The 16,271-nt window shown below is 50.9% G+C and overlaps 1 protein-coding gene across 1 annotated transcript; it reads left to right on the forward strand.

The window, feature by feature from the left end:
* Positions 1 to 5,478: 5,478 nt before the first annotated feature.
* LOC113978052 (lethal(3)malignant brain tumor-like protein 1) lies at positions 5,479 to 16,270 on the forward strand (the record flags this gene model as incomplete). Its single annotated transcript, XM_027704720.1, has 7 exons — positions 5,479 to 5,529; positions 11,481 to 11,669; positions 11,918 to 12,080; positions 14,129 to 14,352; positions 15,099 to 15,243; positions 15,395 to 15,533; positions 16,222 to 16,270. Coding segments are annotated over exons 3-7 (693 nt in total), but the record flags the coding sequence as incomplete, so codon positions are not given.
* Position 16,271: the final 1 nt, after the last annotated feature.

The following is a 16,271-nucleotide window of genomic DNA, read 5'->3' on the forward strand; positions in this document are numbered from 1 at the left end:
TTGCAGTCTGGATCACTGCAGGTGGTACCTCTGGCTTTGGATTTCAAACAGGAGGGGAATACCGTGGGCTTCCTGCAGAATTCATACTGTGAGAAGAAGGTTAATGCAGACTTAACAACCTAAGCTACACTTGAGGAAGTATTTGCCTCCCTTAAACTGACCACAGGTATTAAACTGCCTTGGTTTTACTTTTGCTGATCATGGAGTAGGTCAGACTTGGAGGAGAACTGCTCCTCTGTGTAAAACAGAGCTTCATGGAAAACTGTTCTAGTAAGATACACACCACACTCCTCAAAAGAAGGAATTGAGCTCAGAGCTCAGCAGATTGAAAGATACGTAGGTGTATTTCCAGTATCTCTCTCTCTGGTAACAAGATGTTGACAATTACTTTTTTTTTTGCACATGCATATACAAGTAAACCTTTGTTTCTAAAACTGACCCCCAGTGCAGGCCTGAGGATATCTTGGCCTTGGAGTTGCTGTGGGCACCCCAGCCTTGGTCAGCACTGCAGAACGATGGCTCTTAACAACTACACTCAGCTTTCTGAGATGAGGTTGCTGTGACAATGGTCATGTTTGACTGAAGTCCTCTTTATGCATGAATTGCAGGAAGGGACTGGATTGGATTTAACCAGCTTGCCTGAAACTCCTTTAAATATCAGTACTCTTGTGTTACTGGAGCCACATTCACTGTCTTCGTTGGCTGTGCAAAAGACAAACAGCCCCTTAGTGTGCAAAGGAAGCAGGAGTTCCTTGGCATGACTTGTGTCCTTTTGGATGTGTTTCCTCTGGAAAGCCAGTAGGATTTTGGTAGTGCCATATCCTGAGCTAGCACAGTTAAGTGAAAGGCTTGTCAAAATGCTGTAGAGAATTTGCCAGCAAAACCCAAACACCCTCAGCATTCCAGCTCTATCAGCACAGTTTTTTGTAGGAGTGGAACACTCTGGGGCTAATATGTGTTTGTGAGCACAAGTGGTATTATTCCTGACATCTCTTCTGGGTTTTAAAAGTGGATTTTGATAAATTTCATAGAAGGGTAAAAGACTAGCAGGCTTGTGTGCTGGCTGCCTTTTGCTTTGTCTGCAGCAGTAGCAGTAGTCAAGGACAAAACCATCTGGAGTTGCTCATATCTCAGTTTTAACCTGATCCTGGAGCCAGCTTTCTGGGGGCATGCTTCAGTACTGGGCTACCTGACTTTTTTTTCTTCTAATTTTTTGCATCAATGTAAGTTTGTCCTTAAAAAGACAAAAGAGAAACATGCCTTCTCATCAAATATGGGGGGCAAGATTGACAAAACCCTAGTGTCCTGTAGCAAATTGTGAAGGAGAAACCAACACTACTGTTAAAAAAAAAAAAGACGAAATTTAGAAACTGGGGCTGTATTTGCAGTCTGGTCCTGGCCTTTTCCGGTATTTGAAAAAGCATCCCATCTTGTATTTTGGTTTTTGACATAAATGAAGTTTCATCCTTTAATCTTAGAATCACAAACTGGTTTGGGTTGGAGAAACTTTAAAGATCATCTTGTTCCACTCCCCTGCTATGGGCAGGGGCATCTTCCGCTGGACCAGGTTCATCTTCCATTCCCATCCAACCTGACCTTGGACACTTCCAGGGATGGAACATCCACAACCATTGTTTGATTCACTTTTTATTTGATTCTACATCATGAAGAGCAAGGAACAGTATGTTGTCTTGCTGTAAGGAAGAGCACAACTGCTTTGATGAACACTAAAGTGTCACCTTGCAATATCATGCTTAGAGTAGAGCTGAGTGGCTGGAGTAGGTGACACTGCTTTTTTCTACTATAACATTTCTGCCTCTACATTTTGTGGGTTTAGAGTCCATTTACAACTGGGAGATTACTCTGTCCCTAACCCAGATTGTAACTGCCTTTGGATGAACAGTGGGGATGGGCATTTAAAACATGATTCTTTGATTTATTATTCTCACATGGAATAACTTGAACTGTTTCCGATTCCTACTTGAGTCTAGTTCAGGTTGGCACTGTAACATCCACAAAGCAATTTCATACCATCAAAGAGCAAAAGCTGGGAAAGTAGGAACTTGGCTCAGGAAATCCCAACAATTAAGCTGAGCTGCTGTTTGGAATGTCCTTGAAAGGTGGTGCAGATGTTATGACAGTTAAAGATGCATCATAAAGTTGTGGTTGAAGGTAGAGTTCCTGCTACACCATCAGCAGCTCTTGGCTGTGTCCTTGGCGCTTTGTAAGGGCTGTTTAAAGTGAACAGCAACATGGTACTTTGAAAAGCTAACACAAACCCAAAAGCGAACTAACACACATTGCTGCGTATAGTGGCAGCAGTTCAGGAATTTTAACTATGTGTCCTTGGAATCATAACAATCTCTGTCACACCGTGATCAGCCCTTTTCCCCCTTTTCTTTTGTGGTTAGGTGCCAAAATGCATTTGATCTCATGGCTTCTTCACACATTATTATTTTGCCAGATGTGTGTGTAGATGCCTGAGGGGAAGTTTCAGCTGTTCTATAATCCAATTAAAAAATGGCAATAAATAAGCTGCTCTGAAGTGGCTTATAAACTTCTACCCTTTTAGCAATGTCTGTCACCACCAGGGCTAAGTTGGATGCAATGGGTGTGTTTCTGTACAGGAAGGAATGGAGCACAGCAGCTGGTATGATCCGTACCACTGAAAAGGTGCTGACCATAGAAGATGCCTATAGCTCATGCATGACTCAGGATGTACTTCACAACAGCTTGTACTCCTCAAATTTTGGGCTTGAATCTGTATGATTCTCTGACTCGAGGGCAATATCATCTTCCTTTTATTCACAGAAAGCGAGTTCTGTAGGCTTGTCTAATTTAGAGTATCTACAATACTCTTTTTACTCATTTTAAAAGCAAAAGCTTAAGTCTTACTCCAGTGTTTTACTTTTGGGTAAGAACTGAGTACAGTGATTTCAGTCCAAAATACTGAAAATAGTGGAGGGAAAGATCTGCAGGTAACACCAGGATTGGAGATGACTGGAAGATGCAGCCTGTGCTGTCATGTAGATGGAATTGTAGGGGGAATTACTTATGTATTTTTACTAGTGTGTGCAGCTCCTGGAACAGGATTATCCTGTACACGTGAATAAGAAGTTGGTGCTGTTAAGTCAGCAGGTGGTAAATAGATCACAGCTTACCTGCTTGATGTGACCACAGCACACAGCTGCACTCAGGCAAGCTGCTGGGTGAAAGCAATGCTTCCCCTAGAATTGAGTACAGTGCCAAATGCTTTCCCTGCACAGCGTTTGTGTTCCTAATTCTGCTCAGCATCAACACAAGAGGAAAATAATACAGCAGGTCGTGATCACAGTGGAGCAACAGGGATACTGTACAATTAACCTGGGGGGTAATGGGGTCCAACAGCATCTCCTGTTTTGCTCAACTCTGGTACAAGCACGGAGTTAAGTGCTGACAGTAACTGGGGAGACACAAGAAAACTTCTGAGAGCGCCTCTCCACTTACCCACCTGGATCTATTTGCTGACAATTAAAAGTAATTGGTTTGTGACTGAAAGTATAATCCACCATTTGCCACAATTTAGGTGTCACCTGTGTATGTGTGACAGCCCAGACCAGAATTGGTTTGTTCTCCATACACTACATCACCCTGGAAAGCATGAAACTGAGGATTGCAGTGACCTGTCCACTGGGAATAAAAGCTGTGGATGGCAGCAACTTCCTATTGCTTCATGTTTTATGAGGTCTCTATCAGGCTTTTGGGTGAAATGAGCTTGGGACATGACTGTGGCTGAGGACAGGAGTGACAGGCACTAGCACGTCTGGATGCTGCTATCCCATAAATAGCAGAATGCATGGGGATGAATCCTGACCAAACAAATCCTGGAGCAGCACAGCCCTGCTGCACTCTGCACACATTGGGTCTAGTGGGATTAATGGCATAGTGGAGTTGAATAATACATGTCAGAATAAGTTAACTAAGAAAAGCATTATGAAGAGCTAAGTTTAGGGAAACAAAAGTTCATAGAATCACAAGTAGAGTATCTCAAGCTGGAAGTGACCCAAAAGGACCATTGAATCCAATACCAAGCCCTGCTCCTGGCAGGACCACCTAGAACTAAACCACAGGACTACGAGCATTGTCCAGACAGCTCTGGCAGGCCTGTTACTTCCTTCCTAATTTGCAGGCTCTATTGCTTTTTCAGAGTCTTTGACTTAATATTCTTAATGTATTAAAAATTTAGGATACAGAACTCAAGGTGACAAAGAACTGGCAGATACACTAAAACAGAGTGTGTTCCTGCAATCTCCAAAGCAAGCAGGAACACTCTGTGTTCCCGGTTCAGAACAGCCGGAGCTGGACATCGGGGTGAGCAGGCAGCTGCCTCTCCCTAACCCATCCAACATGCATCAAGGGCTGTTCTCAGCAGCTTATTGTACATTTTTGGCCTTTGTGCTTCTAGCCTTGGTTCCTTCCACTCATGCTTTCTGCAGGTAAGAGAGATAGACATTGTGTGTCTGAAGGCACACACCTTGTGTGGCCACAGAATACCAAAGAGTGGGCAAGATAAGCTGCTCCGGGTTTTGACAAGAGCCCTTTGGAAACACTACTGTGCATTGTACCTATCCTGCATTTCCACTACAGAACTAATTCAAGTGATTCTTTTCCTTCCCAGGTTTCTTGAGGATGTCAGGTTAATGTTCTCTGGTTACTCTTTGGGCCTGTGGTAGGAGAGCTGCAGAGGGCAGGCATCCCCCACACTGATACCAGTTAGGGCCTGGGGAACTGATTTGGTCTCAAGGGTCTCTGGGCTGCTGAGGAGGACATGTTCCCATTGGTGATGTCCAATTGCTATCTGAGGGGCATTTGGTTAATCACAGAATCTTAGAAGGGTTTGGGTTGGAAGGGACCTTACAGACCAGGTTGCTCCAAGCCCTGTCCAACCTGGCCTTGGACACTTCCAGGGATGGAGCAGCTACAGCTTCTCTGGGCAACCTGTGCCAGGGCCTCACTACCCTCATAGGGAAGAATTTCTTCCCAATATCCCATCTAACCCTTCCCTCTGGCAGTGGGAAGTCATTCCCCCTTGTCCTGTCACTCCAGGCCCTTGTCCAAAGTCCCTCTCGAGCTCTCTTGGAACTCTTTTAGGCACTGGAAGGTGCTCTAAGGTCTCCCAGAGCCTTCTCTAGGCTGAAGACCCCCAGCTCTCTCCCAACCTTCGTCTCCATAGACGAAGGGCTTCAGTCCAAGCAGCACCTTGTTGCTCTCAGCCCCCCGTCCCGTCTAACAGCGTTGCCATGACGACTCCCCCCCTTTCCCCGCATCCCCCCGAAAAGCTGCGGCGGGGCCGAGCGCGGCCCTGCGGATGCGGCCCCGCGCGTTTCCACGGCGACGGCGCGGGCTGAGCCGCCCCCTCCCCGCGCTCCCCGCGCACACTCGGACCGGCCCCGCGCCCCTCCCGCTCCGCGCCCCCCGCCCCCCGCACCCCGGACCAGGCCGGGCCGGGCAGCGCCGCCGGGGCTCGGAGCAGCGTCCGGCCGGGGGCAGGTAAGAAGCGCGGCCGGGCACCGCCGGCCCGGGCTCGCCGCATCCCCGCCCGGCATCGCCGCATCCCGGTTCCCGCACGGGCGAGGCCCCGGCCGGGCGAGCGGGCCCGGGGACGGCGGGGATGGACGCTCCGGCATCCACTGTGCCCGCGGCGGCGGGGCCGGAGCCGGGGTGGAGCGGCGCGGAGGGGCCGGAGCTGGACCGTGACACCGTGTGCAGCGCAGTGTGTTTGCCCAGGGCCGCCGCCCCCGGGGTATCTCGCAGGAACATTACCGTGCTTATCTCCCGGCACCAGGCTCGGGGCCCGCCGGGTGCCTGCGCCCTGCTTGGGCTGCAGCTGCGAGGCGCTGCCCAGCCCTGTCCACAGAGACAGGGAACCGCACTGTGCTTCCCTGGCTTTCCCAAGGGATCCTCTCTGGGACACACGGAGGCTGGAAGCCCCTTTCAGTCTGGACGCTTGACCGTGTTGCTTCAGGTGTTTCTCAAACACTGTGAGCTGGTGCTGTCCCGGAGCCTGGAGGTGACACCGCTGCAGCCCTGGATAGGGCCCTGCAGTGTGGAGGGCTTAGGTTCCGCCTGGCAGGCAGTGCATAGCCCAGGCTATGGAGACAGTGCTCCTCGTGGGCTAGGACAGGTTGTGGATTTATTTCTTTATTAGTTATAAAAGAAGATAAAAGCTGAGACATTTAGAAATATTTCAGGATCACGTATCCATCCTGTTTTGATGTGTCCGCCTACTTATAAGTGTAACTTGTGGAAGAATATCCCTAACTGTGCAGGGCTGGATGCTGCAGCAGGGCTGATGCTATCAGGGAGCAGTGGAAGGTAGGTGTGGGTGTCCCTGTTGTGCCTCTCAGGGGTGGCTGGGCCAGGGGTCTGGATCCAGCTGGAGCTACCCAGGCTTCATGCTGCCTTCTGGCCTCAGTGTTGAGCTTGGATGGTGTCACCCTGAGCCCCTTGGAGTGGCACAGGAGATCCCTGTAACTGCTCATTCTCCCCACCTGTGGCTCTGCGTGGATCCACAGGCCCAAAAGCTAATCCTGGTAGCGGTGACACTCCTGGGACAGCAGGTGAAAACTCAGCCGGAGTGGCTCTGCTTTGTCAGCTGTGTCTGAAGCTAAAGCTTGCTGCTTTATTGCCCTTCTCCCTCTGATCTCCATTTTCACAGAATCTATTTGCTATTTTGAAATGTGCAACATGATTGAGCTTTTACTGCGCAGAATAACAATTCATCTGGTTTTGAGATGTTGATAAATTCCACGGCTCATTCCAAACCTCACCATGCTGCAGCAGAACACAGGAGCAGGACTTTGTGCCCCTGGTTTGTTCCAGAGGAGGCGTTGCCTCCTGGCTTTGAAGTAGCAGTCAGATTGGGAAGGGAAGAGGTAGGATTGTCTTTCTCCGCTGGGACACCTGCCTGTGCCAAGGGTGTTCCTGAGTTTGCCTGTGCGTATATAAAGCAAATACTTTCTACAGTGCTGTTAGCCTCCTAAACACCTGCCCTGGGCAATACCAGAAGACAGGGGAAGACCCAAGGGAACAGCTCCCAGCCTAGCTGGTCTCTGCAGTGCTCTGGCTGTACCACTTGCATGTTTAGCATGATCTCAGCTGGTGGTCTTTCTTAAAGGCTCAATTTTGCCACTGGAGGTAATTAATAATCATACCTCAGGTGATGGTAAGGATGAGAAAGTTCTCTGCTATGGCTGAGGAGATTTCTGAAAAAAATTCACAGAATCACAGGCTGGGTGAGGTTGGAGGGACCTCTGACGGTCACCTTGCCCAGTCCCTGCTCCCTCAGGGCCACCCAGAGCCGGCTGCCCAGGATGTGCCCAGGCGGCTTTCGAGTCTCTCCACGGATGGAGACTCCACCACCTCCCTGAGCACCTGCACCAGTGCTCAGCCACCCTTGCAGCGGAAAAGTGTGTCCTGATGCTCAGAGGGCCCCTCCTGTGTGTCAGTTTGTGCCCGTGGCCCCCAGGTCTGTCCCTGGGCACTGCTGAGCAGAGCCTGGCCCCGTCCTTTCTGCACCCTCCCTCCAGGTATTTATCCACACAGATGAGATCCCCTGAGCCTGCTCTGCTCTGGGCTGGGCAGTCCCAGCTCTCTCAGCCTCTCCTCATGGCAGAGATGCTCCAGTCCCTCCATCACCTTCATGGCCCTGTGCTGGACTCTCTCCAGTCTGTCCCAGTCTCTTGTACTGGGCTGCCCAGCTCTGGGCCCAGCACTCCAGGGGTGGCCTCAGCAGTGCAGAGCAGAGGGGAAGGGTCCCCAGCCTCCAGCAGCTGTGACATTGCTCCCAGTGCAGTCCAGTACACTATCCTCCTCCTTTGCTGCAGGAGCACATTCCTGGCTCATAGGCATCCTGTATCCCCCAGGATTCCCATGGCCTTTCCTGCCAGCTGACTCCCAGCATGTACCAGTGCAGGTTTCAGGAATATTTAAAAATTCAAGAAGCCACAAAGCCAATACACGTTAATATTGTTTGACTTATTATTATTTTAAGCCAATCTTGTGATGAAAAGAAACACCTCTTTTGAGCAGATTGTGCTTTAGAAGGCACTGATGGGGCTGTGCAGCAGCTCTGTGCTGGAAGCTGCTTTTCTTCATGCTCTTCTGTGGCCTGTTGCATGTAGTGTATCCCTCCTCTCCAAACAGTGGATCATTCCCTGGCTTTGACATGGTTTTGGGAGAGGGTGGGTGTGAGACCGTGGCAGAGCTGGAGGCACGTGTGTACATGTGTTACTCATGTGTATAGCAGCCATAGAAGTCCTTTCCAAGCCCCTGGGTTGCTTGCCCAATGTCCTTGGCTGTCCCTCAGCAGAAGGTAGGAGTGGGTGTGGAATGAATGGCTGGCTGGCTGGGGCATGGGGCTCACCTGCACCCTCTGTAACACATGTGGAGTTACACCCAATACAAGATAAAATGGAGAATTTGGGGACTCACTGTTAAGGCCAAAATAGCTGTAGCTCCACAGTTTCTCTTTTAAAAGCTGGCTGGTGGGATTTTTGAAGGCTGCAAAGTGTTGGCCCGATCCAATCTTGTCCAGGTGAGCAGAGTTTTATCAGACATCACTGGGGCATGTGTAAGCCAAAAGCTTTTTAAGATCCCAGATAAATAAAATAAATAAATGAATAAATAAAGCTTTTGTTCGTTGTCTAGAGCAGCCAGCAGAAAGAGTTATAGAATATCCTGAGCACAAGGATCATCGAGTTGAACCTCTGGCCCTGCACAGGACTCCCCAACAGTCCCGCCATGTCCCTGAGAGTGTTGTCCAAACACTCCTTGAGCTTTGGAAGCCTTGGGGCTGTGACCACTGCCCTGGAGAGCCTGTTCCAGTGCCCGACCACCTAGGGGCAAATTAGGAAAGGGGAAGAATCTTTTCCTAATATCCAAGGGAATGTGTTAGTTTGGTTTGCTAATTATTGTGCTAATTTGCAGGATTCCATCCCGGTAGGTTTTCAAGACTGGGCTGGATAAAGCCCTGAACAACCCGGTCTGATCACATAGCTGACCCTGCTGGGAGCAGAAGCTTGAATTAGAGACCTCCTCTGGTTCCTGAAGTACCCTGTGGTAATATAGGTCATTCCAGGGCTTGCAGCAGATCTCTTGAAGTGATCTCTGGGGCAGTGGTACGTGCCTGTGCTCTGGCTCCAAGGGCTGAAGCCACCAGAGTTGTCTCAGCTGTGGGCACCCTCTCCATGACACCTTTTCTGCTCTCAGGAGCAGGGTTATCCAAAGGGATGTGTGCCAGTGCCTTTCTCCTTCTGTGACAGTGATGCTAAGACAGATCATAGCTGTGGCTGATCCCCTGTACAGATACTTGTTCTTTTCTCCCTTTTTCCATATGTAGTGTTCCTGACCTGGGATGCTTCACAACAGGTTGGGCTTCCAGAGATTTTTATACCAGGTTTTAAAAACTGTGAGCTGCAAACAATATCTCCAATCCTGATTCACATTCCTGCAGGTGGGGATGGAGCTCTGCAGCCCAGCTGTCATGTCATGCCCACACCTGACCTACCAGCAAGGGTCTAGTGCTCTGGCCAGAGGTGCCGGGGAAAGCATGGACACCACTGCTGAGGGGCAGATAAGAGGAACAGGAGAGACAGTTTGTGGTAGAATGATTAAGGTTGGAGAACACCTCTAAGATCACCAAATCCAACTGTAGAGCAAGGCCATGGACTGGATGGGCTTCTCTGCCTCCCTCAGGCCGCTTGGAGGGCTCCTGACCCTCTGAGCTGGGATGCCCAGCCATGGTGCAGTGGTGGGACTTGCCATTTGGAGCAGTGAGGCCTTTTCCAGGAGGTTGTTGGAGGAGGGATTGTCTGTAGTTTAAGTCCTAAATCTCCGTTGTTTAGTTCTTCCAGTTTAAGGCATAGCACCCAATCTACAATCCAGATTCATTCTGTTCATTCATATGCCAAACTCATAAGGCATGGGAGAACCTGTCCTGACAGCGTTGGTACAGCCCCACAAGGGTTTGGAGAGTGTTAAAAATGTGATGATTACTGCAGGGCACTTCCTGTGCAAGTATTTACTATTGTGTCATAGGTTTCTGGATGGAGATGAGTTGGAGCATTATCCAATCGGAGCACTGGATCTAGTTATTTTTCTTCCTTTCTAGGCATTTCTAGTACCAATTTCTGTTTAAGTTAAAAAAAAAAAGCCAACAGCTCGCACAAAATGAGGAGTTGTCCTTGAAACTTTTAACTCAAGTGATGAATAAGGGATTGATTGGATTTGAGTGCCTAAGAAAGCAGATAGATTCCTAGTAGGTATTAGGAAGCACCAGAACAGGTTGGCTGCCAAATTCATTTTGGCTTTCAGTTGGAATCTGGTGTCCAGCTGAGTTGCTCAGTTTCTTCAGGTCTCCTGACACTTAACAGTGCTTTTCTGTGCCAGAAGGGCCTGGAAGGTCTATGCTGTCTGTCAGCTGAGCATCAGGTGTTTGTGGTCACAAACCTGACAGCACTGGGAGAGGGAAGACGAAGTAGATCTTCCCCTCATGCGACCATACCATCCACTCTTTACCCTCTGGTTGTGACACCTTTATCCTAATGTCTCAGGTTTTAAAATTCCAGACAACCCCACGTCAGCAAAGTGATTATCTTGTTTTCCACATGGCTATCTTCCCTTTCAAAATGAAATTGCACCAAAAGGAACCAAGAAATGGCCATGGTCCCCTCTGTAGCCCTCTGTAGCCTCATAGCAGCCCTTGCCTCCATCCTGGCAACAAGGTGTGGGAAACAGGGCAGGTCCAAAATCCTTCCCTCACTCAGCATCCTCAGACTTCAGGAGTCTCTAGGACACCTGGACCATCATTTTCAGTAGGCATGGAGAGGTCTACCTTCCCTGAGCACATCTGGGGATGCTACTGGGTTTTTGCCTGGCCACGCATGTCTGTTGCATTGTTCACTAGGGCAGCCCCGAGAGTCCTCCCTCGCCGAGGTGCCCTGGGCACCAGGAGGCAACACTGCCCCTCTCTTGGGCTTGCAGGCAGGCCCTGGTCTGGGGACATCCTGGTGCAGGCACCGTCCTGCCAGCTGGGACACAGCAAGGGGTAGCTGCTCTCCCCAGGGGCAGGGAACCAAGGAAGGCAGCTGGAGGGGCACTGTGGCCATGTCCCTTGGAGCTCAGGCAAGGCCTGAGATCAAGCCAGGATTCCAGCCAGGAGGTCAGTCCCACTGCTGCCAGACCTGCTGGAGACTGCACTGCTGCAACTTGGAGCCCCTGGGCCCATGGGTGGGGGTCCCAGGGGAGGCTGATCACAGCCAGTAAGACTCAATAGTTCCCTCAGGGCCTTGACACTTTGCCCACTCCTTGAAATTCATGGCTTAAGAGATTGAACATCACCAGTCCTGTGAGAAACTGCATGCAGAAGGCATCAAGCTCCCCTGACCCGCCCCTGTCCCCCCCCCATCAAATCCTGGCACTTGTGAAATTCTTTCTTGCAGGCAGTTAAAAGATCAAGGGTGATGCTCCAACAGGAGAGCTGGAAGGGGAACTTCATGGACCTCTGCCTGCTCCAGGGTAGCATTTGCCAGCCCTCAGTCACAGTCTGCACTGGAGTAGTGTAGGCCCCCGGAGGAGCCAGGAGCATCTTGTGGACCTGCCGTCCTCATACCATCTTATGGTGGTGCCAGGTAAGAAAAAAACCTTGGCATTTGCAGGGTCTGAGGTGGGATCTCACAACAGGGGCTTTACTGGGCTTTACATGTTGATGCCAGCTGTGACCTTCGTGTTGTTCTGTGTTGGGTTGAATGGACCTTTAATACATCTTGAAGGGATTTCTGCTGGGAGATGGTGGAAAGGGAGAGACCTATCTCTGCAGTCACTTTCTCACTCCTTTGTTGTGTTTGTACTGGTACCCAACTTGATTTCTTTCCTGCAGTGCCTCGCTCTGTGCCCAGGCAAGGTGATGGACAGCAGGGCAGAAATGGAGGTGGTGAGGAGCACGAAGGGCAATGCTGCTGGGGAGGTCAGCGTCCATGTGGTCACCACCGAGAGCACTGTGCAGAGCACCCACCTGCCAACCACTGCCTTCATTATACCAGGTATGGGGAACAGTCCTCTCTAACTGGTGTCTCCCCAGCCTTCTCCCCACACGCTGATACCTCACACTCCTTGTGTGTCTGTGCTCCTCCCAAATCCTGGGAGGCAAAGCCATGCTGCTGTTGCCATTTTAAAGGTTCTCTGTGGCTATTCCACATCACTTGGATGGTTTGTGGTCAATCAAAACTTCTTGAGTTTTAAGCCAAAGCCCTGATATCTGGAGCCCTGTACCAGGGCAGCACAGTGTGCTGGGTCCCTGCTCTGCAGGGCTGTGGGCTCCTGGGCTGCTGCAATATCATAGAATCACAGAATACCTCAAGCTGGAAGGGACCCATAAGGATCAAGTCTAACACCCTCATCAGGACTGGACCACCTAGAACTAAACCATAAGGCTGTTATCCACTGGCAACAGTGGAGACAGACACTCCCTGAGCTCTGGCAACCCTGCTGCCGTGACCACTTCCCTGGTGAGCCTGTTCCTCTGGGTGAGGAACCTTTTCCTAATATCCCATCTGAACTTCCTGTGATGCACCTGCGTTCCACCTCCTTGTGTCCCATCACTGGTCCCCCAGAGAGAGGAGATCAGCCCCTGCCTGCGCTGCCCCCTGTGAGGAAGGTGCAGACTGTGATGGGGTCACCCCTTGGCTTCTCTGAGCTCAGTGGGCCGAGTGGCCTCAGCTGCTCCTCCTAAGTCCTGCCCTCAAACCCTTTCCCTATCCTGGTCCCCCTCCTCTGGACACACTCGAGCCCTCTGATGTTCTTCCTGTGCTGAGGTGCCCAAACTGCCCTCAGGACTTGAGGTGAGGCTGCCCCAGAGCAGAGCAGAGTGGGACAGACCCCCCTCATCCAGCCAGCGATGCTGGGCCTGATGCCCCCCAGGACAGGGCTGGCCCTTGGGGCTGCCAGGGCACTGCTAACTCCCACTGGGGCTTGTCCCCCTGTTCCTACATATAACTGGATTACCCCATCCCAGATGCAGAATCCAGCTGTTACTCTTGTTAGATTTCATACGCTTTGTGATTGCCCAGCTCTCTGGTCCATCCAGTTCTCTCTGTTAGGCCTCTAAACCTTGAGCAAGTCCACAGCTCCTCCTAACTTAGTGTCATCAATAAACTTACTTAATGTGCATTTGATTCCTGCATACACATAATTTATAAAAACATTAAAGAGCACTGGCCCTAAACCAGTGCCCTGGGGAACCCCACTGGTGATGGTCTGTAAGTTTCTGAGCCCAACCATCAGCCAATTGTTCACCCAACATATGATGGACTAATTGAGCTCTGTGCTGGACACTTTGTCCAGAAGGATACTGTGAGAGACAGTATCAAAAGCTTTGCTAAAATACTAAAAAACCACATCTATTGGCTTTCCCCTTGGTCAACTTGTGAACCTGTGTTGACTGTGACTGACAACTGTTGCCTCTCCAGTGTTTTCCAGTAACTCTGAGAATAACCTTCTCCATAGTTTTATCAGGCACTGTAGTGAGACTGACAGGTCTGTAATTTCCAGGGTCATCCTTCTTACCTTTCTTGAAAATTGGGACCATTTTCAGCCCAGCTGACAGGTGTCTTTCAGGAGGTATGTGAGCAAAGCATGGATGTGTGTTAGATGAGATCAGGGGTGTTCTTCAGAAGCAGATCTTCCAGTTTTTCCTGCTGCTGGTGCCTCAGGTCTCACTGCAGTGAGACCCTGATCTACACAGCGTGTTCCTTTGAAATGTAACTAAACTGGAAGTTTTAAACTGAAGTTGCAGTCCAGGAGCTCACCAGGACATTCCTGCTACATCAGGGCATTCTGGTCACAGAAAGAGTCCAAGATCAAGCTGAAGTAGAACCCCTTGAATGTGGATAGTGTTGGTGCCACCCCCCAGCATAAGCCATTGCTGGCTGCAGACTTTTTGGGTCACTCTGACTGCTTGTGGCCCACAGCACAGCCCTTGGCTGGGAGACCATGTCCTCTGTGATTTTGTGCTTCCTTTGAGCCTTGTTTGCACTAGCAAAGTGTTCTGTGTATGCCTCTGGTTGTTTGTCTCCTTTCTTCCCTTCTCAAGCAAATGCCACTACCATCAGCCTTCCCACGAACACCTTAGAAATCCAGCGATTCCCCCGGGAACCACAGAGAAGCACAGGGGCCGAGAGGCCAGAGAGGGGAACAGGGAATGAGCCGATCACAGCTACTGTCATTCCCCAGATCAGCGGGGTGCAGACCTGCAGCACAGTCCGTGTGCTGGAGTGGAAAGATGGGGTGGCTACTTTGCCTGGGAGTAACCTGCGGGTAAGTTCAGCCCTGGGCCACTGTGTTTGTCCCCTCTGCCACTCCCTGCAGCTCCTTGACCTTGTAAGTCCCCAGCCTGTGCCAGGTGGGCACCACCAGGATGTGACATGGCCCCTGACAGTACCTGCACCCCTGCTGGAGGATCCCTCAGCTATTCAGGCTCTTCTTGTGCCCCATCCCTATGCTCCTCCTATCCTGGGAGCTTAGCAGAGCTCACACATGGTGCTTGGGGGCTGCAGCAGGTCTGCACAGGGAGGCACAGAGGTGCTACGTGCTATGCAGGACATCTTTCCTTTCCAAGCTGTACCATGGAGCTGGCTCTCACCCAGCTCCTGCACTCATCTTGGAAGCAGGAGTCAGCAGGCAGAGGGTGCCTTCAGGGATACCCCTCAGTGCATGACATAGCTTGCAGAAAATGCACCCGTTTCTCAGCTGCTTCTCAGCCTCAGGGCACCACATCCTCCAGCCATCCACCTGCCAGCTCCAGCCATCCTCCAGCTTTTCTGCCAGCTGGTCACCCGAGTGCCCACAGTGTGTCCAGCACAGGATGCAGGCAGGGGCACCATCACAGGAGACTGGGGTGCTGTGCTCATCTCTGTCCTCAAAGAACTGTCCTCTTGTTGGACACACTGATAACCAAACCATGTCCCTCATTCTCAGAGCTCAGCTGCACCCACAAGCTATCAAGTTACATTTCTGTTCTCCTTGTTAACTCTTCTTCCTTGTTTTTTGGTTCAATGACATAGTTTCGAATAAATGAGTATGGGACACTGAAGGTGGTGAGTGCTGATAAGATACCTCCAGTGGAAGCTGTAAAGGAGGGTCACACAGAGAAAGATGGGGACTCAGAGGTGGCACCCACCAGCAGAGACAATCCTACTGTGGCTAATGGTAAGGGCACCATGGTGGCACTTGAGAGGTGGGTACCACCATCCTGCACATGCTGTCTGCTGTGGTCCCTGAGTGAGGCAAATGTCTCCTGCTTCTGCTCTCCTTCCTTTGCTGCACCTCATGCCTCACTGCTGCTTCTCTCTCCTCCCAGATGTGCCGGAGCAGAGCAAGCTGCCCACAGCAGAAAGCATGTGCCACTGCGATACCTGTGGCCGGAGACACGTGTGGGATGGGGCCCGGGAAGGCAGGGGCTTCTGCAGCGAGCACTGTCACCAGCAGTTCAAAGAGAGGTAAAGGAAGGGGAGTCTGCACCATGCAGAGCCATATCCATCCGTCTGCCCTCCCTCCCTTGGGCCATGTGCTCCAGCAAGGGATGTGAGCACAACTGCCTCTAGGGGATCCCTCTTGTTCCCCTCATTCCTGTAGGCAGAGTGCCCTGGCTGCAGAGTGAGGGGATGAAGACTTGTCGCAGGGGAAGCATGCAGGAAGCACAGGAGCCAGATTTTCTCCTGGCCAATTTTTGGCCTCATAAACACGTATCTGCTGGAGCAGGGCTGCTGCAGGAGCTTGCTGCAGTGGGTGCTTCCAGGCTGAGGAGCAGTGGGAGGCATGGGTCACAGGGGCATTCCCAGCCGCTCTGCTGACCAATGTGTGGCTCCTGGGACTTGATTTCCAGCATCTCTGTGTGCTTCTGGTGCAGCTTAGAGCCTTGTTACAAAACTAGATCCCTTTTGATCCATCCCTGTGTTCAGACTGGTTTCTGACACCCAAGTGTGTGAGGACAACTGTGACCTGTCTCTGGTTCTAACTCTTGCTAACTTGTGTGCTGAGGAGCGCGTACATTAGTCAGGAGGGATGGGAGCATGTGTGAGTAAGAAACGGGTGGACAGTGATTCTCCAGCAGCCCCTACCTTACCAACACCCCAGCCAGTGTCACATGCTATGCCACAGTGCTTTACCCTCCCTTCCTCTGTGCAGGTCCGTCATCGTGGAAAACTCTGCCAGCAGCACCAATGCCACCGAAATCC

The sequence above is a fragment of the Neopelma chrysocephalum genome, unplaced genomic scaffold (assembly GCF_003984885.1).
Source record: "Neopelma chrysocephalum unplaced genomic scaffold, ASM398488v2 Primary Assembly neopelma1_286, whole genome shotgun sequence".
Lineage (NCBI taxonomy): Eukaryota > Metazoa > Chordata > Aves > Passeriformes > Pipridae > Neopelma > Neopelma chrysocephalum.